The 27909-nt window shown below is 52.4% G+C and overlaps 1 protein-coding gene and 1 long non-coding RNA gene across 7 annotated transcripts; one reads left to right on the top strand and one right to left on the bottom strand.

Annotated features, from left to right (window-relative positions):
- ADA2 (adenosine deaminase 2) lies at window positions 1–24695 on the top strand. Of its 6 annotated transcripts, none has more exons than XM_086402634.1 (10): window positions 1–118; window positions 2656–2982; window positions 4500–4725; window positions 6046–6256; window positions 16276–16403; window positions 17682–17772; window positions 18487–18595; window positions 21302–21459; window positions 21903–22105; window positions 24514–24695. In XM_086402634.1, exons 1-10 carry the CDS (start codon window positions 64–66, stop codon window positions 24572–24574), a joined length of 1569 nt encoding a protein of 522 aa, XP_086258760.1. In that variant the 5' UTR covers window positions 1–63; the 3' UTR covers window positions 24575–24695. The 6 variants fall into 6 exon arrangements, with proteins under 6 accessions (XP_086258760.1, XP_086258758.1, XP_086258756.1 ...); XM_086402632.1 differs by having other exon boundaries at window positions 21876–22105; XM_086402630.1 differs by lacking the exon at window positions 24514–24695 and adding an exon at window positions 22308–23027 and having other exon boundaries at window positions 21876–22105.
- On the bottom strand, window positions 20792–22377 carry LOC147373012 (uncharacterized). The gene is made up of 3 exons (XR_015164471.1): window positions 22284–22377; window positions 21853–22152; window positions 20792–20968 (listed from the first exon to the last, which is right to left on the bottom strand). It is a non-coding gene; the product is annotated as an uncharacterized LOC147373012 (long non-coding RNA).
- Window positions 24696–27909: the final 3214 nt, after the last annotated feature.

The raw sequence follows: 27909 nt of genomic DNA, 5'->3' as shown, positions 1-27909 counted from the left end.
CCAGGCTGCAGGGAAGTGAAACCCTGCCCCAGGGAAGTGAAAGACTGTGAGCCCCAGCTTCCGATGGGCCTTTGTGGGATCGGAACCCGCAGTCACTTGTCTCTGGAGCTGTCCCGAGGTAACTGGGGTCCCTTGGGTGGAGCCTGGGGCCGAGGCGTGTAGGTGGTTGGAGGCACTAGGGACTCATCTGGGTGGGGGTCTGCCCTTGGGGTGATACTGGGGGTGGGAGGGGCAGGGCAGCTGGGGTTGCACCACTTGCCAAGGCCCCAGTTCGTGACTCAGGCTCACAGATGCACAAGTTCCTTTCTTAGTCTGTGAACAAGCTGTTTTTGTAGCATTTTTCTGCGACTTCTTCTAAAAGTGTAAGTGCCAGGCCCCAGAGGGAGGAGGTGAGTGAGCACCTGGACGGGATGACTTCTCGTCCTGCTCCGTTGGGCTGCTCCTGACCAGCGCTGGACACACTTCCGTCTGGCCGGCTGGGAGGAGCCCTGGGTGCCGGCCACATGGATGCTGTGGGGTCCGTGGGGAGGATGGAGTGGGAGGTTTGGGGGTGGTGGCTCCTGTTTAATGTCACTGGGGGAGAGGAGATGAGGGGTGGGGTCCTGGGTGGAGGACGTGGGTGGAATAAGACGGCTCTGTGATGGGGAGGGGTGTGTGAGGGGCAGCGTCACTGTCCCCTGCCTGGAGACTTCAGGTTCGGCAAACACTGTTATCTGGGGAGAGATCTGAGGACCTAGTGAAGAAGCAGGGATTTTCCCAAAGCTCTGCTCTCAGACTTGAGGTCCAGCCCTGCCGCGCTGGAGTCTGATTAACCACTGAATAAACACCTACAATAATTGAAAGCTGGCCCCGAAAAGGATCTTGGACAAGGCGTCCTGATGATGACCAAACTTTTAATTAAAAAAAAAATTTATTTAATTAATTTATTTGTCTGGCTACATCTGGTCATAGTTGCAGCACCCGGGATCTTTATTGCTGCATTTAACTCTCAGTTCTTTAGTTGCAGCACGCAAACTCTCACTTGCAGCCTGTGGTATCTAGTTCCCTGACCAGGGATTGAACCCAGGCCCCCTGCATGGGGAGCATGGCTTCTTATAAGTGTTTTATTCCACCTGAACAAGGTTGACACACGATTCCCACTTTGAGAAGCACTGGTTTCACCAAGTTCACCCTTGCTGCAAGTGAGGAGACAGGCCCGCAGACATGAAGCGATGAGCCCGACGTCTCACCAGGATGTGCTCATTTGGGGCTGGGCCTGGGGTCTCCTCATTTACAGCCTTGATACTTCCTGGGAGAAAGGAGCATACCCTCAAGTGTGCATTAGGAATTTCACATTTATGTGGTTCCAGGAGTCAGCCCAGCTCAGGGGCTGCAGGCAGACCCGACCGGGGAGCTCCCTGATTCTGCCCACAAGCCCCCGCTCACTGGCCACCCTGGCCAGCTGCTCTTTGGGAGCTGCCGGAAGCTTCAGCGCTCAGTTTCTGAGATATTGCTGTTGAGTGACTGTGCTGCGTGCTCAGCAAGTCTAGCGCTCCCAGCGGGGCAGATCTTCACTTCTGGAATGATTTCTTTTTTTTAAAATATTTTTTCAAGGTCTTTATTGAATTTGTTACAATACTCTTTCTGTTGTATGTTTTGGGTTTTTGGCCGTGTGGTGGCATGTGGGATCTGAGCTCCCCGACCAGAGACTGAACCTGCAACCCCTGCATTGGGAAGCGAAGACAACCACTAGGCTGCCAGGCGAGCCCCTGGGACAGTTTCTTATATTATTTATTCCCCTTTCCCTCCCATCTATTCTTTCTTTTTCCTTCTGAAATGTCTGTTTTTTGGGGTGTTGGGTTTCCTGAACCCAATATTCTCCTCCTTTTCTTTGCTCCTGTTTTATCCTGCTTTTTAAAATCTTCTCTTCAGTTTCATCTTTTAATATTGCTGGTTAACGCTTTACATTTCAGCACTCACGCTTTTAACTTCTGAAAGCTCTTTCCTGTTTTGTGTATTTTTCACACTGTGCTTTGCCTGTTTCATAGACGCATGCTTCCTCGTTCTTGTAAGGAGGTTAATTGTGGTTCTTCTGGACTTCCTTTCATTTTTCTGTGCTAGTTCCTTCTCCGTGCTATTTTTTGAGTTCCTTTCTCATGTTGTGGGCTTTCTTCATAAGCCTCGCGACCTTCTGCTCTCTGGTTATTAAGTGAAAGTCACTCAGTCGTGTCCGACTTTTTGCGACCCCATGGACTGTACATTCCATGGAATTCTCCAGGCCAGAATACTGGAGTGGGCTACTCTTCCCTTCTCCAGGGGATCTTCCTGACCCAGGGATCGAACCAGGGTCTCCTGCATTGCAGGCAGACTCTTTACCAGCTGAGCCACCAGGGTTATATTTGAAAGTAAAACCCAAACAGTCTATGGTATCTTCCTCTGAATGTGAGCAGGGCTCGTTAAGGATAAGCTCCCATCTGGGAGCGTCATGACAAGTGTTTGTGTGGGGATACTGTCCTTGTCTGTCTTCACGGGTCTCTTCTCTGGGGTCTCGGAGAAGAGTTTTTTGTAAGCTGCCTCCTGGTAATCTACTGAACCTCCTCTGGCTTAAACACTTAGATCTGTAGTTTCCTGCCCCCTCCCCACTCAAGTCTACAGCTGAATGATCTCCTCTTCCAGGCATCCTAGCATCAATGTCGGGGCGGCTGGCCCCGCCCTCCCTGCTGCTGGCCCTGGTCGTGTCTTCTTTCTGCCCGGCCACGTCCAGGTCTGGAGATGAAACACGAAACCAGCTGTTGACGAGAGAGAAGATGATGCGGGTTGGGGGGCAGTTGGTGCTCACATGGGAGGAGGAGCTGGCCAACCAGAGGCTCAGGGCTCTCAAGGAGGCTGAGATGCATGAGGCCCTGAGTACGGGGAACATCCTGCCCAGCATGCACTTCTTCCAGGCCAAGAGCCTCATTGAGAAAAGCGAGGTGTTTAACATCCTGAAGAAGATGCCTAAAGGTAAGGGCCTGGAAGGGAGGGTTCTGGGGCCCTGGGGTCTTGGAGGAACTAAATTGCAGCTGGCGGTTTCTCTTCTAGTGGAGCGCAAACTCCATGGGGGCCCTGTGTGCTCCTTCTCGCTGGTGGACAGTGGCCGGGGGTCCACATGGCTTCTGTCCACCCTGGAAACCAAAATCCCAGCTCTGAGGGGACTCAGTGTCAGACAGGGAGGGGGTCTGGGTGTCACCGGGCATCCCTGGTGGGCCTGCAAGTTGTCCCCCACAAGAACCTCATCCTTCCTTTCATATGCTCTTCTAGCCTTTCCAGGGGCCAAGTTACCGAACAGGATACATCCTAGACAAACACCTTTCTCGTAGTTCATTGCAACCACCCACTGGGAAAAAATGCACAACCTGAGAGTTGTAGTTAAGTTTTATTTGGGGCAAAATGAAGACTATAGCATCTCAGATAATTCTGAGAAACTGCTCCAAAGAGGTGGTGGTGGGGGAGGGGGGAGGTTAGTACATATGCGATTTTGGTGAAGGGGAGTTCCTGCAATCATTCTGCTAGTCGTGTGTAGATCACTGCTAGTCACGAGGAGCGGATGTCACCATGAAGGATTTCAGTGCTTTTCTAGATATGAGAAGATGCAAGAAGTGGGTTCATAAGCTCATCTCCTGAAAATATCCAACTATCAGAAAACTGTCCAGCCAGTTTTTCCTAGAGCACAGAGGGCCTCTTTTCTGCTCCTCACCCTGAACTCCTTTCAGGGGTGTTGAAGGCCAACAGCTGCAGCAGCGTATAATTTAATCCTTGTAGCGGACACGACTGAAATGACTTAGCAGCAGCAGCAGAGGTAGATGGCAAGTGCCAATTTGTAGCTGAGACTACTACAGAAAGGCGTCGTCACTATGAACAGTAAAACGCACGCATAAATGGCAGTTTGCAGCTTGTAAGGACTTCTCTGTACTTTTTTTTTTTTTTTTGTATTGTAGAGATTAAAAAATGTAGAAACTGTGAGGTCGGTAAGGTCGCCTCACTGTTTAGGGAGGGAACACGGCAGAGCTCATACAGTGTGACGCCTGTCATGGGGTTAGCGTCAAGACCAGAGAGCAGAGGAGGTAGACACTGAGCCTCGAGTTGGGGTGAGGTCTGAAAGAAGCTGCTCGATGCTGGCAGGAAGCAGGGAGCCGGCAGGCAGCGGATGGGGTGATGGGGAATCGGATGGGGGACTTGAGGGTCCTGGGCAGACAGGCCAGGAGGCAGGTGGGGCTCCTCTTCTTAAACCCCCTCACATAGCGCTGGGCCACTTGAGGACTTGTTTGGAGGTCAGGCTCCTGACAGGAGCTGGAAGCCAGTCTTCTAACTCCGAGCCTGCCTGCTGCCTCCTGAATGAGACCACCCAGGGCCCCTCCTGGTGAGGGAGGGAATCAGGGAACCAGGAGGCTGTGGCCAGCTCTGAGCTGCAGAGGGAAAGGGCCCTGGGTTCCCAGGAACTTCACCTCGTAGAAACCCAGCCCACCCACTCTCTTCCTCAGGGGCCGCCCTTCACGTCCATGACTTCAGCATCACCAGCCCGGACTGGCTGGTGAAAAATGCCACGTACAGGCCCCACTGCTATTTTTGCTTCACCCAGAGGGGGACCCCGCAGTTCAGATTTGCTCATCCGACTACCCCCACCCCGAAGCCAGCAGAATGTCCCCAGTGGGTTTTGCTGGAGAAGTTTCGGAAGGGGCTGCGCAACGTCTCGGAGTTTGACAACAGGTGGGTGTTCTTTTGCGAAGAGCTTGTCTAGCACCTGCACAGGTGGGGGTGGCGTGCAGTGTCCCTGTGCTATGGACCTTTCTAGAAACACCTGACCTTAAAAAAATCAGGAGTCTTTTTCTCTTAACTGTATGGGATACTTTGCTTCACTACAGCGTTCCATGCCTTTCCCATCCAAGGCAAGCTCCTGGTACGTGTAGACCTGATTTGATCAGCAACACTGCTGCTGTGTCTGGACTCTCAGCAAGGGTAGAGACAAGTAAATTCCCCATTCCCAGAGCCGAGAGGGTCCCAGGCGGACGAGATAGCCTGAAAACATAAGGAGCATCTTTCTAACAGACCTATAAAGAATTACTATAATAACTGTTCTAATCAGAGAACCATCTACAGAGGGCTTTCTGGAACTGTTTCCTTTATGAGTAAGATAATGCTGCTCAGCCTGGGCAAGGAGGTTGCCCAAGGCCACACAGCCGATGAACAAATGGCTGAACAGGGAAGTAACCCGAGCCATGGGCTGCCAAGTCCACAGTCATTTCCATCAGACCCCGGGGGTGAGCTTACTGGGGCCGCCCCAGTGGGATGCCAGTGACAGTGACTTAAAGGGGAGAAATGTATTTTCACAGTTCTTGGAGCTGAAACTCCGAGATCAAGGTGTGGGCAGGTTTCTCTGAGGCCTCTGTCCTGGGCTGGTGGCCAGCCGTCTTCTCACTCTCTCTGCAACCCTAGGGTCTAGGATGCTGGCCCTGTTCATGCAGGTCTCTGCCTTCGGCACTGGTGGTCTAGTCACACAGTCGTGTCCGACTCTGTGCAACCCCATGGACTCCAGCCCGCCAGGCTCCTCTGTCCATGGGATTCTCTGGGCAAGAATACTGGAGTGGGTTGCCATTTCCTTCTCCAGGGGATCTTCCCGACCCAGCGATCAAACCCTCGACTCCCGTGTCTCCTAGATTGGCAGGCAGATTCTTTACCACTGAGCCGCCTGGGAAGCCACCACCACCACCTCCTGAAAGGCCCCATCTCCAAACACAGTTACACTGGGGATTAGGGTTCAACATACGAATTTGGGGGATGCAATTCAGTGCACAACACCCTCGAAGGAGAGCTTGACCTGGGATGTTCGTTCTGTGGGGTCAGCCTGGCTAAGAGGCGGAAGGCAACAGGTTGGGCCTGGCTGGGGGTGTGTGTCCTGCCTGCTGTCTCCTGGGGAGCAAGTGTAGGTCCTGGGGTGGGGGGCCTCCATTAGGGTGCCGGGGCAAGGGTCTTGCAGGGCCGGGGTGATGGCCTGTGGCACGCCTACACCCACCCTCTGTGTCCTGACAGCCTGCTGAGAAATCTCACTCTGATGACCGAGAACCCCCACGTGACTTACGCAGACCAGGATGCGATCTGGGCCAAGTTCGAGACCATCTTCTTCGTGCTGGGGGGCCTGGTGAGCTACGCACCGGTGTTCCGGGACTACCTGTCCCAGGGCCTGGAGGAGTTCTACCAGGACAACGTGCTCCACCTGGAGATCAGAGCCTCGCTGCACCCGGTGAGCCACCTCTGCTCACCTTTGCTTGGGCCAAGCTCTGCTGTCACCCTGCAGAGTGACAGGGTGACACTGGCTCCCCACCCTGGTGCCCCGCAGCACCAAGCACCGGCTTCACCCCCAGGGGTCTGGTGCCTGACCAGGGGCCGTGTGAGTGTGGAGCCCTGGAACGCGCTGGGCTGGCCCTCACTGCCCGTCACCTCCCTTCCCCCGTGACCCCCACAGACACTCGGGGCCTGGTGCCTGGACACCTACCCCTGGACTCTGGGCAGTGCCTCGAGCCTGGATGTCCTCGACCGTCTGCTTTCTTGTCAAAGCCTGCTGCAGGATGATGACCTCAGTGCAGGGACGCTGAGCCATCTGGTACACGGGTCTGGTTGCGTGTAGAGTGGGGGCTGGGAAGTCCCTGGGGGTTGGTCTCTTCTGTGGGCAATAAAGATGTCTGATTTGACTTTGAGGAAGGAAGGTCAAAGGGAAAGGAACAGAAAAGATTAAGAGAAGCCCCAAAACATCCCAAAGTGTTAAAGTATTAAAAAAAAAATTTGCTGAGTAGGACCTTGCATGTGGGCCAGTGGAAAAGGGTGACAGTCTCAGGTACACGAGCTGGGCCGACCTCAGCTTTGCGAGGGGGTCTTGGACTCCAGGCTGGGGGCAGGGTGGGCGTCCCATGAGGAGCCCAGGGAAGCCAAGTACAGCCACGAGAATGCTCCTGGTGGGTCTTTGAAGAGGACTTCTGGGGGCAGGCGGGGTTGGGGTGTCCTGGGTTCTGACTGACTCCCTCCGGGGGACTCAGGAGTGTGAACGCTTTATATGCAGGGGAGAGCCGCCCCTCAAGCTGTCCCTCGGCCTGTGGGTTATTTTGAGCAGAAATAGTCAAGGCCCATAGGACTCAGGAAGAGCCTTTGACCTTCCCCCTAAGTAAAAAACAGCACTTTTATTTATTTACCTATTTTTGGTTGCGCTGGGTCTTCACTGCTGGCCAGGTTTTTCTCCCGTTGCGGCGAACAGAAGCCATTTTTCATTGTGGCGTGAGGGCTTCTCACTGCAGCGGCTTCTCTTGTTGCGGACACAGGCTGTAGGTGTGCAGGCGTCAGCGGCTGGGGCTCCTGGGCTCTAGAGCAGAGGCTCAGTAGTTGTGATGGATGGACTTGGTTGCTTCACGGCATGTGGAATCTTCCCAGACCAGGGAAGAGAGACCCATGTCTTCTGCGCTGGCAAGAAGAGTCTTATCCACTGCACCACCAGGGGGGTCCTCCTCTAAGTTCTTAAAGAACCTAGGTGAAGGGCCCGTGCCCAGAATAGAGCTGTCACCAGTCTCTGCAGAGAATACGGCAGGTGTAGTACAGAGACTTCAGGGCCTGAGACCAGAGTCTTCTCTGTCCCTTGTCCCTGCGGGCCCAGAAAACGTGTGTTCACCAAACACTTGCTGTTTATCACCCCTTCTTCCCCTTTGAAGTCCCAAACCCCCACCCCCAACACCCTCTTTGTCTTGAGCTGAAGACGATATTTAAGGCGAGGGCTTCAGCCATTTGGGTGAGTGGCTCCCTCTTCCTGGGTCTCTCCCACATACTGCTACTGCTAAGTATGCAGTATGAACTGCTACTGCTAAGTCACTTCAGTCGTGTCCGACTCTGTGCGACCCCATAGATGGCAGTCCACCAGGCTCCCCTGTCCCTGGGATTCTCCAGGCAAGAACACTGGAGTGGGTTGCCATTTCCTTCTCCAATGCATGAAAGTGAAAAGTGAAAGTGAAGTCGCTCAGTCATGTCCGACTCTTAGCGACCCCATGGACTGCAGCCTACCAGGCTCCTCTGTCTATGGGATTTTCCAGGCAAGAGTACTGGAGTGGGGTGCCATTGCCTTCTCCGGGTGTTATGAAGCTTGTGCTTAATTTTCTCCTGTTAATCTGTCTTATTTCAGCTTAATTCTTAGACCAGCCAGAAGAACCTAGAGGGGTAGAGGGAAATGCCACCCCCGCTCCCCATCTACCCCACCCCCTGCCAGTCCCCACCCCCATGTGCCCTCCACCCTCCACCCTCCTTGACAGCTGGCCAGTTGCCTAGGTGGCCCCAGGCTGCCAGTTCAGAAACCTTGGCAGAAGGTGAGAACCCTTATCCATTAGTCAGCCCCCGGATCTCTGTCTGCAGGGCTTTTGGAAGCAGGAGTGCTAAGAGTCTTTTTTCTTGTTTCTAAAATTAGGTCAGCAGGAGAAAATATTTGTGGAGCTGGTTCCTGGGGCTCAGAGCCTCTGGGCCCGTGAAGTTGGTAGAGCTTTGGGCTTGTCAATCCTTTTCCTCCCAGAGATGGTGTCTGTTTTCCTGTGTCTCTGTCTGTTGTGTCATAAGGAGGAAAACCTTTGTCAGGATGCCTTTTCCTTTTTTCTCATTCTGTTTTGAGAGTTTAGCCTCAGGACCAGTGAGAAAATTCGCCCTGGTCCTGCCATCCAGAAGGTGCAGGCACCAGGGCATTTGGTGGCCAGTCGGATCCAGTGGGATTCTGGGCTGTCACTGCTGGTGGGAAGCACATAATCGTGCCGGCTCCCAGGAGGGTTTATCACAAGGGGTCTCCATCCACGTGGGACTCTGTCATCTCAGCCTTCACTACAGCCTTTGCTTTCTCAGACCATCTTCGGGGAGTGAACTCTCTGGATCTGGTGCAGCCGTGTTCTTTGCCCTCTCCTGTGACAGCTCTTGGTCACGGCTAAGCCACAGAAAGCCTGATTGGTGTGTGTTGGTGTTAAGATCCTACTGTCCATGGTGGACACTTTGAACTGGAAAAACTTCTAAATTGGTAGATTTTTTAGCAACCTCTCTTTGTAAACACCTGTCTTATTGGTACCAATGTTAAGACCAAAATGTGGATACAAAGAAATGTAACCTTAACTCAAACAGAATGGTTTGAGAAGCAGAATGGAATGGGTCTTTCAGATGCTGATAAAGACGTTCTGTTAATTAGCAAGCCAGTGGGAAGAAGGGCCTTGGAGAAAGCAAAGGGGAAGAGGGGAGCTGTTATGAACTCTTCCCAACAAGGTGGAGAATTGTAAAGAGTCACGGGGGTAGGGGACCACAGGACTGGTCACAGCAGCTTGGGAAACTTCAGATGGTTGTTAAGAAATGGGATGAGAACAGTGGACATTGATGGGATTAAAACAGGTTTTGATACAGCATTCCCTAAGGTTGGGTAGGCTAAAGGGACCTCCTACCAGTTTCCCCAACATGAAAGGGCCCCAAACAAGTCCTCCCCACTCTTTACCCCAGTTTGGAGAAGTTTAAAAGCCAGAATGCAGAGATGATAGCCAGTAAGCTGACCCGTGATCACCAGGGGCAACAGAGGCTGTTTAACCAAGTTAAAGATTGACAGGAAGGCTTGGATCTCTGGGCTGGATCCCTGGCTAGGGACCTAAAGCCTTTTGCAAAGACTAGTGGAAGGAAGTTCCCCCAGCTCCTCAAAGCTGGGGCCCCATGAGTTGTGGCACCAAAGCCACTAGCGGAGCTGACTAGGGGTGTGAGGGTAGACAAGGTTATAAAGGTCAGAATGTTGGAGCGAGTGTTTGATGGGAACGGCTGTGATGTCCAGCTGACAGTTTCCAGACTGTCTGCCCGTTCCCCCAAATTACTGAGTAAACCAAGGGCTTGGGGACTGACTCCAAGGGCAGTATTTCGGTTTTGTTACCAAATGAGTCTTTGTAGGCTCAGAAATTCTACTGTTTGTACACCCAGAAGTAAAAGGGCTGCAGAGACTGACACACATTGACCAAAGTCACAAGTGACAGATGTATACACAAGAAAGTCAGAATACAGTTTTCGGAGAAAATTGTCAATTAGACCAGACACGTAGGCTTCCTGATCAGTAAATTCTCTCTCTTTTTTTTTTTTGGTAAATTCTCTCTTGAAGGCAAATCTGTTTCTTTTAAATTGAAATATAGTTGATTTACAGTGTTGTTCTGGTCTCTGTTGTACAGTGAAGTGACAGCATTTTACACACATACAATCTTTTTAAAATACTCATTTCCACCATAGTTTATCCTAGGAGATTGAATATAGTTCCCCGTGCTATACAGTAGGATCTTGTTTATGCATCCTATATATAATAGTTTACATCTGCTAATCCCAAAGTCCCAGCCCTTTGTTCTTCTTCCCAACCCTCCTTAGCAACCACAAGTCTGATCTCTACGTCTGTGAGTCTGGTTTAGCTTTGTAGATAGTTCATTTGCGTCATATTTTAGATTCTACATCTAAGTGGTATCATCTGATATGTCTCTTTCTGACTCACTTCACTTAGTATGATAATCTCTAGTTATATCCATGTGCTGCAAATGGCATTATTTCATTCTTTTTAACAGCTGAGCAATATTCCATTGTATGTATACACCACATCTTTATCCATTCATCTGTCTATGGGCATTTAGGTTTCTTTCAATCTGGGCGATTGTAAATAATGCTGCTATGAACATAAGGGTGTATGTATGTTTCCGAATTCATTTTGTCTGGATATATGCCCAGGAGTGGGATTGCAGGATCATATGGTAGCTCTATGTTCAGTGTTTTGAGGAACCTCCATGCTGTTCTCCATAGTGGCTGTACCAACTTACATTCCCACCAATAGTGTAGGAATATTCCCTTTTCTCCATGTCCTCTCCAGCGTTTATTATTTGTAGACTTTTTAATGACAGCCTTTCTGACTGGTGTGAGGTGATACCTCACTGTGGTTTTCATTTGCATTTCTCTAATAACGAGTGATGTTGAGCATCTTTTCATGTGCCTACTGACCATCTGTATGTCTTCTTTGGGGAAATGTCTATTAAGGTCATCTGCTTATTTTTCTATAGTTTTTTTCTTGCTGGATTGTATGAGCCGTTTGCATATTTTGGAAATTAAACCCCTGTCTATTGCATCGTTTGCAAATATTTTCTCCCATTCCATAGGTTGTCTTTTCATTTTTTTTAATGGTTTCCTTTGCTGTGAAAACCTTGTAAGTTTGATTAGGTACTATTTGTTTATTTTTATTTCTATTGCCTTGGGTTGAAGGCAAATCTTTTTAAACTTTTTAAATTTATTTTTGGTTATGCTAAGTCTTTGTTGCCACAAGTGGGCTTTCTCTAGGTGTGGTGAGCAGTTGCTACCTTCTAATTTGCAACGCAAGCGCCTCTCATCATGGTGGATTCTCTTATTGCAGAGCACGACCTCTAGAGTTTGGGCCCAGTAGCTGTGGCATAGGGCTTAGTTGCCCCATGGAGCATGAAATCTTCCCAGACCAGGGATCGAACCCGTGTCCCCTGCATTGACAGGCGGATTCTCAACTACTAGACCACCAGGGAAGTCTGAAGGCAAATCCTAATTTCTACTGAAGCCAAACTGTCTGATATTTTTCTCCTTCAGAATGTGATACATTTTAAAATCCTGGGTGGAATCCCTAAAGGGACTCTATTGCCCTAGTGTGACTGGCTGAGTTGGCAGGCCCTGTCGTGGAGGCTGATCCTGCCCTGAGAACCAGTCATTCCAGAGTCAGGGCCCCTCCCCGCCCGCCCCCCGCACCCCCCCCACCCCCGCCCCCCGGCCCGCGTTCCAGGTCTCTACCTCCTGTGCATCCTGGACTGGCCCCCTTTCCCTTGAATATGTTCATCCTCCTCCAGGCCATCCCAGGTGAGGGTGGGCATCTCTACCAGAATCTGGTGTTTGTTCGATGGTTTAATGCTGAGTAGACTTTTGTTCCTATTTCTGATTCTTGGGAAGTGGGAGTGGGACTGACCTTGCCCCCAGGAGAACCTTTGCTAGCCTTGTGAGCAGTCAATAAGTACAAATGCTCCTTTCAACAGAAAAGAGAGGGTCCAGTCCACCTTCCACTAGAAGAATTTTGGAAAGAGGTGAGCTGGCCTGTGCAGGGCGGAGGACAGGGCAGCTCCCAGAGCCATCATGCCCAGTGTGCCCTGAAACCCCATCTCTTCCCCTAGCCCCAGCTCCCCACCTCCAGTCCACCTCCTCCGGAGTCTGGCTTAAGCCCCGCCTCCCCCTCCCTCTTCCTGGAACTGGCTTCCTCCCAGCTCTGGATCCCCAGTTAGACTATGAGTCACTCCAGACCACCTCCCCCACCCAGGTCCTCCAGAAGCCCCAGGAGTGGTCATCACACTCAGGAGTGGTGGGTGTACATGGGACTAATCTGGAGGTGCTCTTTGGTCCCTGACCTCCCAGGCTCCCAAATCTGAGGTCTTGAGTGGGGCCAGGAAGCAGCCCATTTAACTAGCCAGCCACCCCAGCCCCCACCCTGAGGTTCTGATTCAAGCTCTCCGACCCAGACCACACTTTGAGACCTTTTCCAAGCGCTTCATCTGCACTGTCTTATCTGAGCCCTTACTGCCGTGGGAATGAGGTGGGGAAGGGTCGAGGGGCCTGGCCCAGGCCAAACGGGCAGTGAGCAGGGACTAGGCTTTGAGACTTGGGGGTCCACAAGGCATCTCAAGAGGCGCTCCCTGAGGGGGTCCGGCCTGGGGGTCGCTTCCTGTGGTCACATCCTGCCGGCTTTCTCAGAGTAGGGACTGGGAGGGAGGCCTCCACACAGGGAGGGGCCTTGGGCCCCGGGGGAGGGGAAGAGGGGAGAGATGGCGGGGAGAGAGGGTCTGAGCCTGTGGAGGGCATCAGGGGAAGTTGCTGAGGAATTGCATGGAGGGTCGGCTTCCTCACCCCCTCCCCCTCTTGCCACGCCCCCTGGGGACAACTGGCTCCAGGGTATCCCCTGACGAGCCACCCAGCTCCCCTCTCTCCCAGCCCCCTCCGGACCCAGCCAGGATTCCTAGAAGGTGGAGGCCCAGGGGCGTGGGATCTACTCAAGGTTCTGGCCTGACCCCGGAACAAAGGCCCCTTGCTGTGGAGACTCTCGGGCTGACGCCCCCATTCCCCAGAGTAGGGGAGCCATCAGCACATTGCCACCCCAGACGTCTGCCCTGGAATTCTCTGCTGAGCCCCGGCCTCCCCTCCCTGCTCGTCGGGCTAACTCAGGGCCTGGGACGAGGTTTGATGGACCAGGCCACCGGCCCAGCCTCCTATTGTGTCACTAATGCTCCATCACAAAGGCCACTCGTCCTTAGCAACAGTTGCTAGGCGGGTCTGATCTCCCTGGGCCCCATCCCCGCCCCCACGGCCGGAATTGGAGGCTCCGACTGGATCGGGCCAGCCTTCTGAGCCGAGCTCCCAGGGGTTTATCCTCGGCCCTGACCCGTGGGCGGTCTTGCGGTTGAGGGGACAGGCCTGGGAGCCCAGGATGGTCATTCACAGATGGCTTGGATGCTGTCAGCAGTGTGACCAGCGGTCCTAGCGCTCCCCCTATCCACCCCCTGGGTTTTGTCCTGGATTCTCAGCAGACTCCTTCCCTAGGAACTCCACCTGGCTTTTGCTGTAGTGACGGTATTTCATGTCACTGCTGCTGCTCTGGGGAATCCTGAGGGCAGCACCTTCTATGATGTTATTCTGTGACTGTGCTCCTCACAAGACTGTGAAACCTAGAGGCCCATGATACAGGAGGATCACCTGGACAAGGTTTTAAAAAACCAGCTTCTACCCCCAGGGAATCTGATTTAATTAACCTAGGGTAGGACTCAGGCATTTTCTTCTCCCTGGGTGGCTGGAGACTTTGAGACCACCCCCCACCATGCCTCCAAGTAAACTCTGCCACCCCAACCCCCCACTCCAGCCTGGGAGCAGGTGCGAGTTTCTTATCCTTTCTAAACCTCAAAATCCTCATCTCTAAAACGTTTACTAGGGGAGTGTGTGTACTAAGTCTCTGCAGTCGTGTCCAACTCTTTGCAACTCCACGGACTGTAGCCAGCTAGGCCCCTCTGTCCATGGGATTCTCCGGCAAGAATACTGGAGTGTGTTGTCATTTCCTCCTCCAGAAGATCTTCCGGACCCTAGGGATTCAAATTTTCGATCCCTTCTGATCCCTAGAGCCTGTGCTCTGCAACAAGAGAAGCCACCACCATGAGAAGCCCATGCACCGCAACTGGAGAGTAACTCCCACTCTCAGCAACTAGAGAAATGCCCGCGCAGCAACAAAGACCCAGCACCGCCAGAAATAAATAAATAAATACCATTTCTTGTAGTGACCATGTTTTATGCCATTGCTGAATTCTAGGGATTGAATTTGGATCTCCTGCATTGCAGGCAGATTCTTTACCGCCTGAGCCAGCAGGGTTCTTGGTCTCTAGAATGAGACCCAGCTGACAGTGACAGGCAAAACTCCATCGGTGCTTGTATAGAGAGTCAGGCTCTCCAGGTGAAAGTTGCCTGTGTCTCTAGTCAGAACCTCTGGGCCCCAGTTTCTGGTTTGACACAAATGGACTGTGTGACCTTGAGCAACTCTGACCCCAAATGTCCCTTTGTTCCTTCAGCTTCATATTCTCTAATTCCATGATCTCATAGATGATAGAAATTCGTAATCTTACACTGGTTTATGAAAGTTGTATGTAGTTTGAATAACTTCTCCATAAATTTACAGTTCCTCAATTAAACTATAGTTAAGGCTTGAGATAATCTGAATTGAATCCAATGTGGTTTTTTTTTTTTTTTTTTTTGATGTAGACCATTTTTTAAAGTTTTAATTGAATTTGTTTCAACATTGCTTTTGTTTTATGTTTTGGTTTGGTTTTGGGGCCACAAGGCACGTGCGATCTTAGTTCCCTGACCAGGGATCCGTCATCCCTTCACACTCTGCATTGGAAGATGAAGTCTTAACCACTAGACTGCCAGGAAAGTCCCAGAGGCCAATATTTTTCTTTTTTTAACCCTTTTACTAAACCACTTCAAGAAATTGTATTTATTTATTTAGTTTAGGCGATGCTGGGTCTTTGTTGCAGGGCCTTTCTCTAGTTGCTGAGAGTGGGAGTTACTCTCTAGTTGCGGTACGTGGGCTTCTCATTGCGGTGGCTGCTCTTGTTGCAGAGCACAGGCTCTAGGCATTCGGGCTTCAGGAGTCGTGGCACACGGGCTTAGTCACTCCACAGTGTTCTGTTCTTGGGGACTGCAAATTAAACTTGCAAAAGGATAGGCATAGCAATTTTATTGGATGTTAATGTTTTAACTGTGTGCATGGACACCTTCATGGAAAAGAAGTGAAGACCCAAAGAAGTGGGTAGACCAGGTTCTCATATACTATTTTAACAAACGGTGATAAATTGTGGAGAAGCAGTAAGACGAAGGAAAGGGGGTTTGGCTTCTAGGAGTAGGAACTTGTGGGATGGTCAGTGTATGGGGGAATTGATAGAAGATAGGGGCTATTTAGTCAGGTTTGTTTGTTCAGACCCAGCTTGGTGCCTAGTTTCTGTCTCTGCTGGTAAGGGTGGGTGTCTCTCCTCCTGGAATAGGAGCTGGAAAGCGGTGCCTTCTGGACAGAAACATACATCTTGCTCTGTGGCAGACGGGCGGGCACAGAGATCTGTTTGCCTTTGTGCTTCTTATTTGCCTTTAGCTCAAAATAGTCCTGCAAAAAGTGACAGGTTTGGGGGTGGCACATTCTGATACCCTTCAGGACCCCCAGAGATGGAGAAGCAAAAAGCCTGCTCTTCTCCACTGTGTTTTTTTTTTACTCTGTCAAACCTACTGTGCATCCCTGGATCTTCCCACTCTGCCTCTGGCCATGTCACCTTGGTGTCCCTAAGTGGCTTGGCTACTTCAGGATCCCCTGCCTGGGGGTGGGAGAGTGGGGAGATGAAGAGGGTCCTCGGATCACTCTTTCTGGCTGGCATCCTGTCCTCAGCTGGTCTGCTGCTCATTTGCTGCACAAATACTTCCTGAGTACTGACTGCTTGCCAGACACTGTTCTAGGTGGAAGGACCCAGGCCTGAATGAGAAACAGACATCCCAACCTCACAGCACCAAGAGCATCATCCCATTCAGGGCTGGGACTTCTGGTCAACCTCAGAGGCCGTCAACCTCACAGGCTGTCGACCAGGCTTTGGAGATTGTTGGCAGTTGGGAATGGAGTTCTGCCTTACTCACCTCTGACATCTGGCTGGGACCCTGCTTCCCTCACAGGTGTATGAACTGGATGGGACGATCTACAGTCAAGAGTGGTTGGTGAGGACTTACGAAGAAGTGGCTCATAATTTTGCAAAAACGCATCCTGGGTTTATTGGAATCAAACTCATTTTTTCGGATCACAGGTAAGAGTGAGTGAAGCTGAGCCTGAAGGAACTGGGAAGACATGCTGTGGGCAGAGCCATGGGGATGGGAGGGGATGAGACAGGAGAAGAAAGGGGTGAGGCGGGGCAGGGAGGCTGTGGCCAGGGGCAGAGACCCCCCCCAGCTCAGGATCCAAGCACCATGGGCTCCATGTGCCATGGAATTCCAGGATGTGACCCACCCTGGCCTGGGTGGTTAGTTATGGGGTTAGTGTTTTTCCCTGCATGTTTTGATGGTTTTGTTTCAATCTGTGGCCGGGTCCTGCCTCACAGCAGCCCCATCTGTATGGAATACTCACTGCGAAGACAGACCCACCCTTGCTCCAAGCAAATGCAGAAAGCCTATAGGAATTCACCTGACTTTACCAAGGAAGGGTCTCCCTCTTGCTGAGGGGCAGTCAGTCTGGATAGACTGTGCCATGTCCAGCTAGAGGGCTGGGGAGGGGCAGCCGCCCCACCTGCTAAGCCATGGAAGGTGGGAGGGCAATCAGACCTCCCTGGAGCCCCTCCCCTCCCGCTGAGACCTGGGGCCGCTGCAGCTGGTGGGCCAGGGTGGATTGGCAGTAGTGGACGTGAAGGCTCCTTGGGGGCTGGTGGCAGGAGCTCCAGGGCAGGGCTACAGTGCCGGCTGCTGCGGGTGCAGGGAGGGACGGCCAGGTGTGGGGGTGCAGAGCTAGGGATCAGAGTGGGTGGGCCAACACCTTCCCCCATCATGGCCTGTACCTTTTCTCTTGGTGCTCCTATGGCGGTGCTCTTGCCTGGTCCGTGCCCTGGGCTGGTAAGGAGAGAGCTTTGGGGGAGAGGAGGCAGCCTGGTCATCTGGTTTCCAGAGCACTCTGGCCTTTTTGACTGAATCAGGGGCCAGGCCCATGTGCCCCACAGGGACCAGGTGTCCGTGGCATTTTACAGGTGCCCAGAGAGCAGAGAGCTGGACGCTTCCAGGACCATCTCTCAGGGACACAGGGCAGGTTTCGATCATGGCCACTTTTCTTCATCCAAATGCAGACAAGTAAAACTTGTCCTGTGGGCCCCTATCCCACTGGCTTTCCAGAGACTTAGGTCCCTCTGGAGCAGCCAGACTCCTCGACAGGAACGGATTTGGGCAAAATTTCTGTGTTTAGGAGGGACTCAGCAGCCTGGATGGAGTAGGGTCATGTGCAGTTGTGCCGAGGGTTTGAGACGTGGCAGCTGGGCGCCCTGGATGTGCTTGACCATCCACGTGGGAGCTGATGCCCGTGCTTCTCTCTGTCTCTCCCGCAGAACCAAAAACGAGTCCCTCATCAAGAAATCCATCCAGACAGCCATGGATCTTCGAGTCAAGTTCCCTGGGATAGTGGCGGGGTTTGACCTGGTAATGGGCGCAGCGTGAAGCCCCCAGGGAAGGGCTGGGAGGCACCATTGAGACCCTCCCTTGGGGTCTTGGGTGGTGAAGGGAGAGCAGAAGAGGTCAGAAGAAGGCTGGAAAGGGTAGTTCCCGAACAGGAAGGGCCACGAGGAAGGGCTGTCCCCACTCCCTGATCTCCACACTGGGCATGACACCTGGATCTTCAACCCGCAGCCCAGTGCGGGTGTCTGGAAGCTGAGGTGTGGCTGGGTGATTCCAGCACATCCTCGGGTGGTGTTGCTCTCCTCCCACTCCCCCCTCCCCTAAATAACAGCCGGGCCATACTTCCAGGTCACAATTTCTTAAATCTCATGAAGAAGCTAAGTTAGTATAACCAGCTGGATACACCTGACCCCCCTTCCGGAATCTGCACATCTTACCCAAGAGAACTCATGCTCTTGCTCTCAGACCCACTGGGGCCCCGGAGTGGATCTCAAGGGCTTATTTTCTCTGGACCAGGGTGTCCTCCTGGGGTCCTTGGGGGCTGCTCACAGGATCTAGCCTCCCCCAAATAAGGCAGGTGGTTATATCAGGGCCACACAGCTCTCTTTTCTTCCCCAGTCCTGCTACTGGTCTCTACAGCTGTTACAGAGGCCTTGGCAGTGGTGGCAGGTCCCGGGCACTCCAGCAAGGTGAGGCAGGGGGCCGGCAGGCACCCCACGTGCCTGCTCTGTCCTGCAGGTGGGGCGCGAGGACACGGGCTACACCCTGTATGACTACAGGGAGGCTTTGATGATTCCAGCCTCGCGGGGTGTTCACCTGCCTTACTTCTTCCACGCAGGAGAGACTGGTGAGCTTGCGACACCGTTGGGCACAGGGCTGATGGGCAGGGCCCCCTCAACATCTCTGGGGCCGCAGATAGGACCCCAGCCAGTAGAGTGACAGCCCCACGGTGGCTCACGGCGCGTGTCCGCTTCACGCACATTGTTGAGTCTATGCTGATAGCAGCGCCCAGAGAAGGGGGCATGGTGGTGCTGGGGCAGCTGTGCTTCACACACCTTACCTGTGGCTCTCACCTGGTCCTGCCAAGAGGGCACCCCACCCCAATCTCCAGGCAAGGAACCCGAGGCTCCAGCCAAACAGGGTGACTGGTCAACCAGAAGGAGCTGGGAACCCTTTCTGATGATGTCAATTTCATAACGAGCAAACCTTGCTTTCCAGGTGGACTCATGTGTAAAGTCACACCCTGGGAGGTTGGGGGAGAGGGACCAGCAGGCCAGTTCTGTGACTGGGAGGCACTGTACCCCCCCACCAGGCTGGGTTGGGGGGTGCTGTCGACTCCCACCAGGCTGAGGGGAGGCTGCCTGTCCACGTCCATCAGGCTGAGGTGGGGGACCTTAGTCTGCACCCACCAGGATGAGGGGGCCCAGCTCTGCTCAAGCAGCGCGGCTAGGTCTCTGCCCCTCAAAGCTCTGTCCGTGGGCTCACTGGTCATTGCTCAGCCTCCAGATGCTCCTCAAAACATGTAAACCCTCAGCAGAAGCAGCAGGTCACAGCTGCAACGTCACATCTCGGGGAAGATTTGGGGGGCTTAGACCTGCTGCACCCCACCCCTCAGAGCATCCGCGGCTCCGGCCACCTGAGAGGACCAAGGAGCCAAGGGCAGAGTCAGGATTTCACAGCCAGGCTGAAACCTGGCATCTCACACGGGCTCCAAAGCAAGGGTTCCCGCGCATTTATCACTTTTTTCTGGACATTTTAAGTCCATTTGGAGCCAATTTAGATCAAAGCTATTCTAGGAGATGTAAAGAAGGGTTTGTGGGGGATGGGAAGCTGGGATGGGTCAGGGCAGGGCAGGGGACGTGGCAATTATTAGCCTTGAAGGCCCTGAGGTTTGGTTGGGAAACCATAGTCATCTCTGAAACAAACTCAATGCCATGACATGGTCCTAGGAGAAGATTTTGCCAGGACTTGAATATTTAATGGGCTTCCCAGGAGGCTCCAATACTTTGGCTGTCTGATGTGAAGAGTGGACTCATTGGAAAAGATCCTGATGCTGGGAAAGATTGAGGGTAGGAAGAGAAGGGGATGACAGAGGATGAGATCGTTGGATGGCATCACTGACTCAATGGACATGAGTTTGAGCAAAGTCCAGGAGATAGTGAAGGACAGGGAAGCCTGGCATGCTGCAGTCCATGGAGGTTGCAAAGAGTCGGACACAACTGAGCAACTGAACAAAATCCAGGTGGCTTAGTAGGTAAAAAATCCACCTGCAATGCAGGAGAACTAGTGTTCGATTCCTGGGTAGGGAAGATCCCCTAGAGGAAGGCATGGCAGCCCACTCCAGTATTCTTGCCTGGAGAATCCCACGGACAGAGGAGCCTGGTAGGCTACAGTCCATGAGGTTGCAAAGAGTCAGACATGACTGAAGTGACCTAACGTGCACCTTAAAAAAAAAAAAAAAAGGAAAACATCTTTGAAAAGAAACTGCTAGGAAACCAGTGAAAATTCTTCTAAAGCACATGCTCTTACCAGCATTGGGAATTCTTGGGCTTCGTTCCCAAGAGAAACATGGAATTTTCACATTTCACATGTGGGGCAGTTAGGATGCTTTCGGCGCCCACACACCCTGTAGGCCCTGCTTTCAGGTCTGCTGTGATCGTTCACCATAATCAACCTTGCCGTCCTCCTGGGCCTGGGATCTCTCCCCATTCAGTCACAGATAGTGAAGTCACATCCGGGTGTGACCACATCCAGTGAAGCCAAAAAACAGCTGTTTCCTCCAGGGCAACTCCCTGAATGAGGGGGCGGGAGCTGCAGGGGCCCTCCACCCCACCCCAGGCTGCTGGGAAGGCTGGCGGAGTCAGAACGGTCTTCTCACCTCTAACCAGGAGGTCCTGCCAGCAGGAAGGTCCCGTGGGGTGGCTGGTTCCTGCTGGCCGTGGCTACCTTGCCCTGGGTTGTCCCAGGAGTTTTGTTAAAGATGGAAATTAAAGTAAGTGCAGATAAGGCAAATCGTTACAATGACAGAGTCTGCAGCACACTGTAAAGATCTTACACATAAAATTCCAAGAAAACCCTTTCTAGAAACAAACATAAGATGGAAAGAAAGAATCTAGGGAAAACAGGGGCAGGGAATTCCCGGGTGGTCCAGTGGTTGGGGGGTATGTGCTTCCACTGCAGGTTTGATCCTTGATCAGGGAACGGAGATCCCACGTGCCACCTGGTTCGGCCGAAAAAAAAAAGAATACAGACTATGGGTTGAGCAGACCAAGACTTGAAACCCACTTTTTCTGCTCTGTACGTGAGGACCTTCCCTTAGCCTATAAAGCCTGCGTGGGTTTCCGCTTCCTCACCCGTTACACACATACACACACACATAGGTACACACAGGTGGGCCGTACGCCCTCCTGCAGTGTTGTCAAAAGGAAAAGTGTGTGCACGTTTGTGTTAATGTTCATTTCTCTTCCTTTTCCTGCCTGGGAACTCTGGAGCCTTCACCTGCCAAAGGTCTGGGGTCCTATCCATCCTACTGAAGACCCCTCTCTATTCCCAGATTGGGAGGGAACTTCCGTAGACAGAAATCTTCTGGATGCTGTGATACTGAACTCGACCCGGATCGGCCATGGGTTTGCTTTGAGCAAGCACCCGGCGGTCTTGGCTGAAGCCTGGAAGAAGGACATCCCCATCGAAGTCTGTCCCATCTCTAACCAGGTACTGGCCTCCCCAGCCTCCCTCCCTGTGGTTGCTCCATGACTCAGTGTCCTTCCGCTCTCTCTCTCTCACTAGCATTCATGAAGTTATTTAGGAATGGCCTTTGCCTAAACTGTTCCCAGTAACGAGGGTCCCCAGTGGGACAGGACTGTGGGTGAAGCTGTAGACAGAGCTAACGGGGCCCTGGGGGGCACGCAGCAGGGAATGTGGGATCCCCCACTGCCACATGGCTCCTCAGGGCTCTGTGCTTGGGACAGAGGCTCAAGCTGGCCCAGGGGAGACCAGATGTTTGAATAGGACTGGCTCTTCCTGCATCAGGACTTTGCCCAGAGCTGTCCTGATGGTTGGAACAGCCACAGGGAGAGAAGGGCCTGATCCTGCTCACGGTCTCACCTCCCTCATGACGATTCCTCAAGGATCCAGGCTTGTCTCCGCCCGAGCAGGTCCTGAAGCTGGTGTCCGACCTGAGAAACCACCCCGCCGCTGTCATGATGGCCGCCGGGTACCCCATGGTGATCAGCTCAGACGACCCTGCGGCCTTTGGGGCCAGAGGCCTGTCCTACGATTTCTACGAGGCCTTCATGGGCATCGGCGGGATGTCGGCTGACCTGAGGACGCTCAAACAGCTGGCCATCAACTCCATCAGGTGAGTCTGCTGTGTGGTCCACTCCACCGCCGCCTGAGTCCGCTGCTCTGAGGTGTGGGCAGAGGTCCAGAAGGTTCCTGTGAGCTTCTCTGCCTCTTATGGCGTTACTGCTCTTGGACTGGGGACATGGAGCCCTGCTAACACCCTAGGTCCCCTCCCGCCCCCTCCCCAGGCTGACCTGGGCATCCTGCCCCCGTCACAGGTACAGCACCCTGTCGGAGACCAAGAAGAAGTCTGCCATGGAGACCTGGGAGGAGAGGTGGCAGAAGTTTGTAGCTGGGCTGGCCAGGGGCCCCAGGTGAGGGGACGGCTGTCTGTCACCCTCCACCTCTGCTTCCCTCCTCCCAATGGTCCAGAATCCAGGGAAGTCACCTCTGTTTTTCCATCAGGCCGCTGTGATTCTGGCCTGACTCACATGAGCCCCTAACTTATCTCCGTCTTCTCTTTGCCCTCTCCAGTTCATTTTCCCCAGAGCAGTGACTGTTTTAAGTTAAATTAAACCAGGGTACTCCACTGTGACAATTCAGAGCACTTAGAACTCACCCCCCCCAAAGCCCCCACCAGGCTCCCAGCATGAACAGGGGTCCCTCCCATGTCATCCCATCCCAGGCGCCCAAGCACACTGGCCTCTGGCCTTGGGCCCCTCCTGGCTCTCTCTGCTGGGAATGCTGTTTCTCCCCACTTCCGTCTGCTGCCTCCTGTCACCCTCAGGCTAGTCTCAGAAAGACTTGTCCCTTGGGGCACCTTGCTCGCTCCCTCCTGACTTCACCCAATGTGTCATTATGGATTTATTTCTGTGCGGCCTCCCTCCCCCAGACCTTCAGCTGCACAGGCACTCACAGCCAGTTCACGTCCACTGCAAGCCAGGAACCTAGATTGCCCCTTGCCCGGTCGGCCCTCAATAAACATTGTTTTGCAAGAATGCCTGTGCCCTGTCGTGCTGAGCTGGGTCAGTTCTGTCTCCCAGCCCGGCCCTTGGGAGAAAGAGGGCAAGGAGCCAGACTGGCTTTGCTGGGCGCTGGGTATGAAGGAGAACCAATGGGCCCAGTGATGTGAGTCTTCTTCTTATCCCTCATCCCCTGCATGGAGCCTGCAGGACCTCCCCCTGGGCTCGGGCTCCTGATGCTGGACAGCCTGTGGACTGGGGTCCTCAGCCACAGGCTGGTTCCCAGAGGGAGTCAGATATTCTCGAAAACCTTTTGATTCACAGCCTTCACCAGTCCCACGGTGGGGCATACAGGTCCCAGTTCAGCTGACTTTGGTTCAGTGAATGGTGACAACAGAACGCAGCAGAATGGGCTTCGGTAGCACGTTGCCATGGTCACGGGGGTCTCCTAGGAGTGTAGGGTCTCTGATTTGGGAAAACAAACCAGCTGTGGTGCCTTCATTCCTGTTAAACAGGCAGAGTCCAAGCAGAGAACCAGAAACACCAGTAGGGCCAGACCTGAACTCACCAGGTTGCTGCTGGCAGAGAAGGGAAAGCTGGTTTCACACACACCTCCTGGCACTTCCTGAGGGGCCCTGACGTGCTGATCTTCTAATATGTGTTAATTGAATTCTTATAAACAAAATCGAGGTGCACAGTGGGAGGGGGGCTTGCTGTTTCAGGAAATCTGTAGCAGAAGCTCCTGTTCACAAAACACCTTTTTCTGATTTGAACTCCAGGAGTCTATATTTCTTAGACTGAGGTCAAATTCCTTTTTTAAACTCTTTTATTATCATTTTGGCTACCCTGGGTCAAATCTCTCTAGGCTGAACACTCTCAGTTTCAAGAGGACAGGGTAGGGACCCTGCCTTCTGATGGAAGATGGTCCAGGTCACGTTAGTGAAGGACACGAAAGGTGACATAGAAAATGTCTGAAGATAAAAACATCACATAGTGATTTTTCTGGTTCTATCATTTCTTCTATATTTATTAGCTGCCATTCTTCTGTAAGAAGGACTTTTTCTCATTGATCGATTGATTACCAGTATGGCTCATGGATTCTGGCTATCAGTGGATTATAATCTAAGACTATTGTTATTTATTTTGATGCCCAACTTTTGTAGACGTGGCCATGGGAACTCTGTTAAGCTGGCTCCTGAGACTCTTGGATAAATTCCTATTATTCTTTGAGCACTTATTTGCTTTCTGACACAACAAAATGTTTTAGGTTCATTTTACACTTTCCATGTCTGTGGCTGAAGATCAACCATTTCTCCAAAGAGCTCTGGTTCTTTTTCATAGAGAATAATATTTAGAAGCCTTGATCTGGGCATTAGATGTTCCTGTTGCTAGTGATGTGTGTAAAAATAATCAGAAATATATAAATACAATTTATGTATGTATGTGTATATTTAGTCACTTAGTCGTGTCCAACTCTTTGGGACCCCATGGACTGTAGCCCACTAGGTTCTTCCGTCCACAGGATTTCCCAGGCAAGAATACTGGAGTGGATTGCCAATTGCTTCTTCAGGGGATCTTCCTGACCCAGGGATCAAACTCGTGTCTCCTGTGTCTTCAAGATTGCAGGCAGATTCTTTACTCACTGAGCCGTTGAAGAAGCCCAATTTATATATGTTAGAATGCAATATATATTTAGACACATACATTTTATGTTTCCAAATTTATCTGAGTTTAAAAAAAAACCATGGGTCTATATCCACATCTCCAATTCTATTGAAGACCATAGGGTTGATTCCAGCCTCAGCCCTCCCATATGCCTGTTCCCCACCAGTGAGAACCTGGCACCCACGACCTCCAAGGCATCTGCAAGGCATCTTGATACTTGCTGATGCCCTTGTTTGTGGTCCATCTTGGACCTCCACTGCAGCCTTTTCCACTGGCCCTTCCCACTGGTCCCAAATGCCTCCAGGGAAGGGAGAGGACAAGGGAAATGTTTGGAAGAAGAGAAATCCATGGGCTTTCAGTGTTCAGGAGTGACTTAACATGGGAACAGATTTACTGGTGTTACTGAAGCTCTGTCTCAGGGGCATTGACCCCCTTGTAAGAGAAACTGTGTATTAGTGATTTTAAATCTTCTCTAAGAGGGACCTTCAAACTCGTCGTGAAGCCTCAGGGGCCCCAGTCCAGGTGGGCTTTCATCCCGGAAGAGGCAGATGCAGAGCTAAGTTACAGTGAGGTCAGCCCTCCAGCCTGGAAGGGAGCCTGAGGCTCTCAAACGACCCTCTACAGTCGGGAGGCACTGCCAGGAACTTCCTCAGGAAGACCTGCCTGTTGAGTTTTTACAGCTCACTGTAAAATAGGTGGCTCACCCACCTGGAACAGATCCCCAAATGTCCCCTTCCCCAGATGAGGTGCTTGAATGACTGATATGAGCCATGCCCCTTGCAAGGCTGGACCCCTTGAGGTCTGGCTATGTGTAGATGCATCTGTTGGTGGAATTAAATCAGACTGCTGGATTAGAAATGTTATTTTCACATATATATTACTTTACATATATGTTTCACATATATGTTACTTTAAATAGCAGTCATCCTGCTGCTGCTACTGCTAAGTCGCTTCAGTTGTGTACGACTCTGTGCGACCCCATAGACGGCAGCCAACCAGGCTCCCCTGTCCCTGGGATTCTCCAGGCAAGAACACTGGGGTGGGTTGCCATTTCCTTCTCCAATGCATGAAAGTGAAAAGTGAAAGTGAAGTCACTCAGTCGTGCCCAACTCTTAGCGACCCCATGGACTGCAGCCCATCAGGCTCCTCCGTCCATGGGATTTTCCAGGCAAGAGTACTGGAGTGGGGTGCCATCGCCTTCTCCAGCAGTCATCCTAAAGTCAATGTAACCTTCTTTGTCCTTTCTTCTGTGTCTGGAAGCATGTTCCTCCACGGTGTGGGGTCTGGCAGCATGGTGGGGGTGGCGAGCACTTTCAGATGAGAAATAACTATAGCTCCCAGTTCTCACCCGGATGGTGTGGCCCAGGCAGAGATGCTGGGTTCCACTGGGTCCAGGCGTTTCAGCCAATAGCCAGGATCCGACCTTCCAAAGGGCCTTTTCCTGGGGACTGTCTGGAGACCATGTTAGGGGGATAGGTCTGCTTGGTCCAGCCAGACCTCCCTGGGGCTAAGCCCCCTCTTGAGGGTAAGTGTCAGGGGACTGGAAGTTTTAGATTCACAGAATGAGAGTTGGGAGCGGTCCGAAGATCATTTTATCTAACCTGAGTGACAGGGACTCAACTGGGGCCCAGAGAGGGCCAGTAACTCCCAGATCACACAGCGGGTGACAGCTGCTTCCCTGGCTCAGTGATCACTTTCCAACACGCAGCTATTTTCTCTCCTGTCAGGGGTTCCTTTATCGAGGGTGGAGTTCACGCTAATCAGCTCCTAACCCACCCACAGTCGCTCCATTCCTTAGTAAGGACGCGTCAGGCTTCAGGCGGCAGTCTGACCCTTCCCCTGACCCACTCTTGATATAGCCCCTGATTAGCCTTCGGCGGTGTCCCAGCCCCGGAAACTGTCTTCGCTTCCTGTGGCCCGGGAGAAACGGATTCTTGCCCGGAGCCTGTGTCCAGGGTCCTCCGCTCCCCCGCCCCCAGGGACTGTCGTTTGGTGGGAAGTGGCCCGAGGAAGAAGCAGGCGCTGTGCGCGGCGCGCACCTGTTGCACCTGCGTTGGCAGCACCCGCGGCGCGCGGCGCGCGGCTGACCCCTCGTGGCCGCCGTAGGTAGCGCAGGCGCCGCCGCTCGCTCCCAGCGCCCTCCCGGTTCAGACCCGCCGGCTGCCGCGCGCTTCCTTCCTCCAGGTGAGCAGGTGAGCGAGCACACCTGGGGTCCGTGCCACCGGCTTCGGCCTTCTCGCTTGCACTGCCCGCCTCCCTTGCTTTGTTCCCGCGTCCCATCCACTCCGGGAAGAAAGGCTGGCTCCTACCGTGGACGTCTTGCGCTTTGAACCGGCTTAGAGCTCATAGTGGGAGGAGAGGGTAGGGCCATCGCAGTGTTAAATTTTGTTACATTAAAAAAATTTTTTTTTAAATTTTGTTACATTTAAAATGAAAAGTTCGAATACACATGGAATCACATTTCAAAAAACACGAAAAGGGATACTTTGAAAGGTTTCGACCCGCCTCTACTCCCGCCGCCCCCCCGCCCCCGACCTTTCCCACTCCATCTATTTCTCCCACCACGTTTATTAGGTTTTTTGTGCTTCTTTGCGTAATAAACAAATGCACATGTAAACTCTGTTTCCTTTTCTGTGATGAAACGCGCACGTTGCCCACCTGTCCGGATCTTTGCTTTGCTTTTAGTTGAGGGTCTTCCTCCCACCTCTCCCCTCCTGCCTCTGTCTCAATCAGGGTTTGGGGATGGAGTGGGAAGACACACCAGAGCTTAATAAACAAGGTCCTCTAGCTGACACCTGGGTTCTTTTCTTTCAAGTGTGTGTGTGTGTGATAGTTGCTCAGTCGTGTCCGACTCTTCGATTCCATGGACTGTAGCCTGCCAGGCTCCTTTGTCCATGGGATTCTCCAGGCAAGAATACTGGAGTGGGTTGCCATGCCCTCTTCTCTTTTCAAGTACATGTTAGGCTAAACTCTTGGAACTTCCCCGCCCGTCCAGTGGTCAGGACTCCATGCTTTCACTGCTGTGGGTGCAGGTTCAATCCCTGGTAGCGGAGGAGCTAAGATCCTTCAAGCTGCAAGGTCTGGCCAGGCCAAAAAAATAAGACAAAAAAACTCAAAACGCCAAAACTCTTGTGATATAATAAGTAGCTAATTTATGCAATGAATGAATAAAGAGCCAGGTGACAGAAGCCCTGAGGGCAAGTTCCTGGGCTTATAGACAGCACCTCCACCACCTCCGCAGGTCAGAGGACGT

The sequence above is a fragment of the Bos grunniens genome, chromosome 5 (assembly GCF_055505025.1).
Source record: "Bos grunniens cultivar Pamir isolate PY7600 chromosome 5, Bosgru_T2T1.0, whole genome shotgun sequence".
NCBI classification, from domain to species: Eukaryota; Metazoa; Chordata; class Mammalia; order Artiodactyla; family Bovidae; genus Bos; species Bos grunniens.
This window is presented reverse-complemented; position numbering and strand designations above follow the sequence as displayed.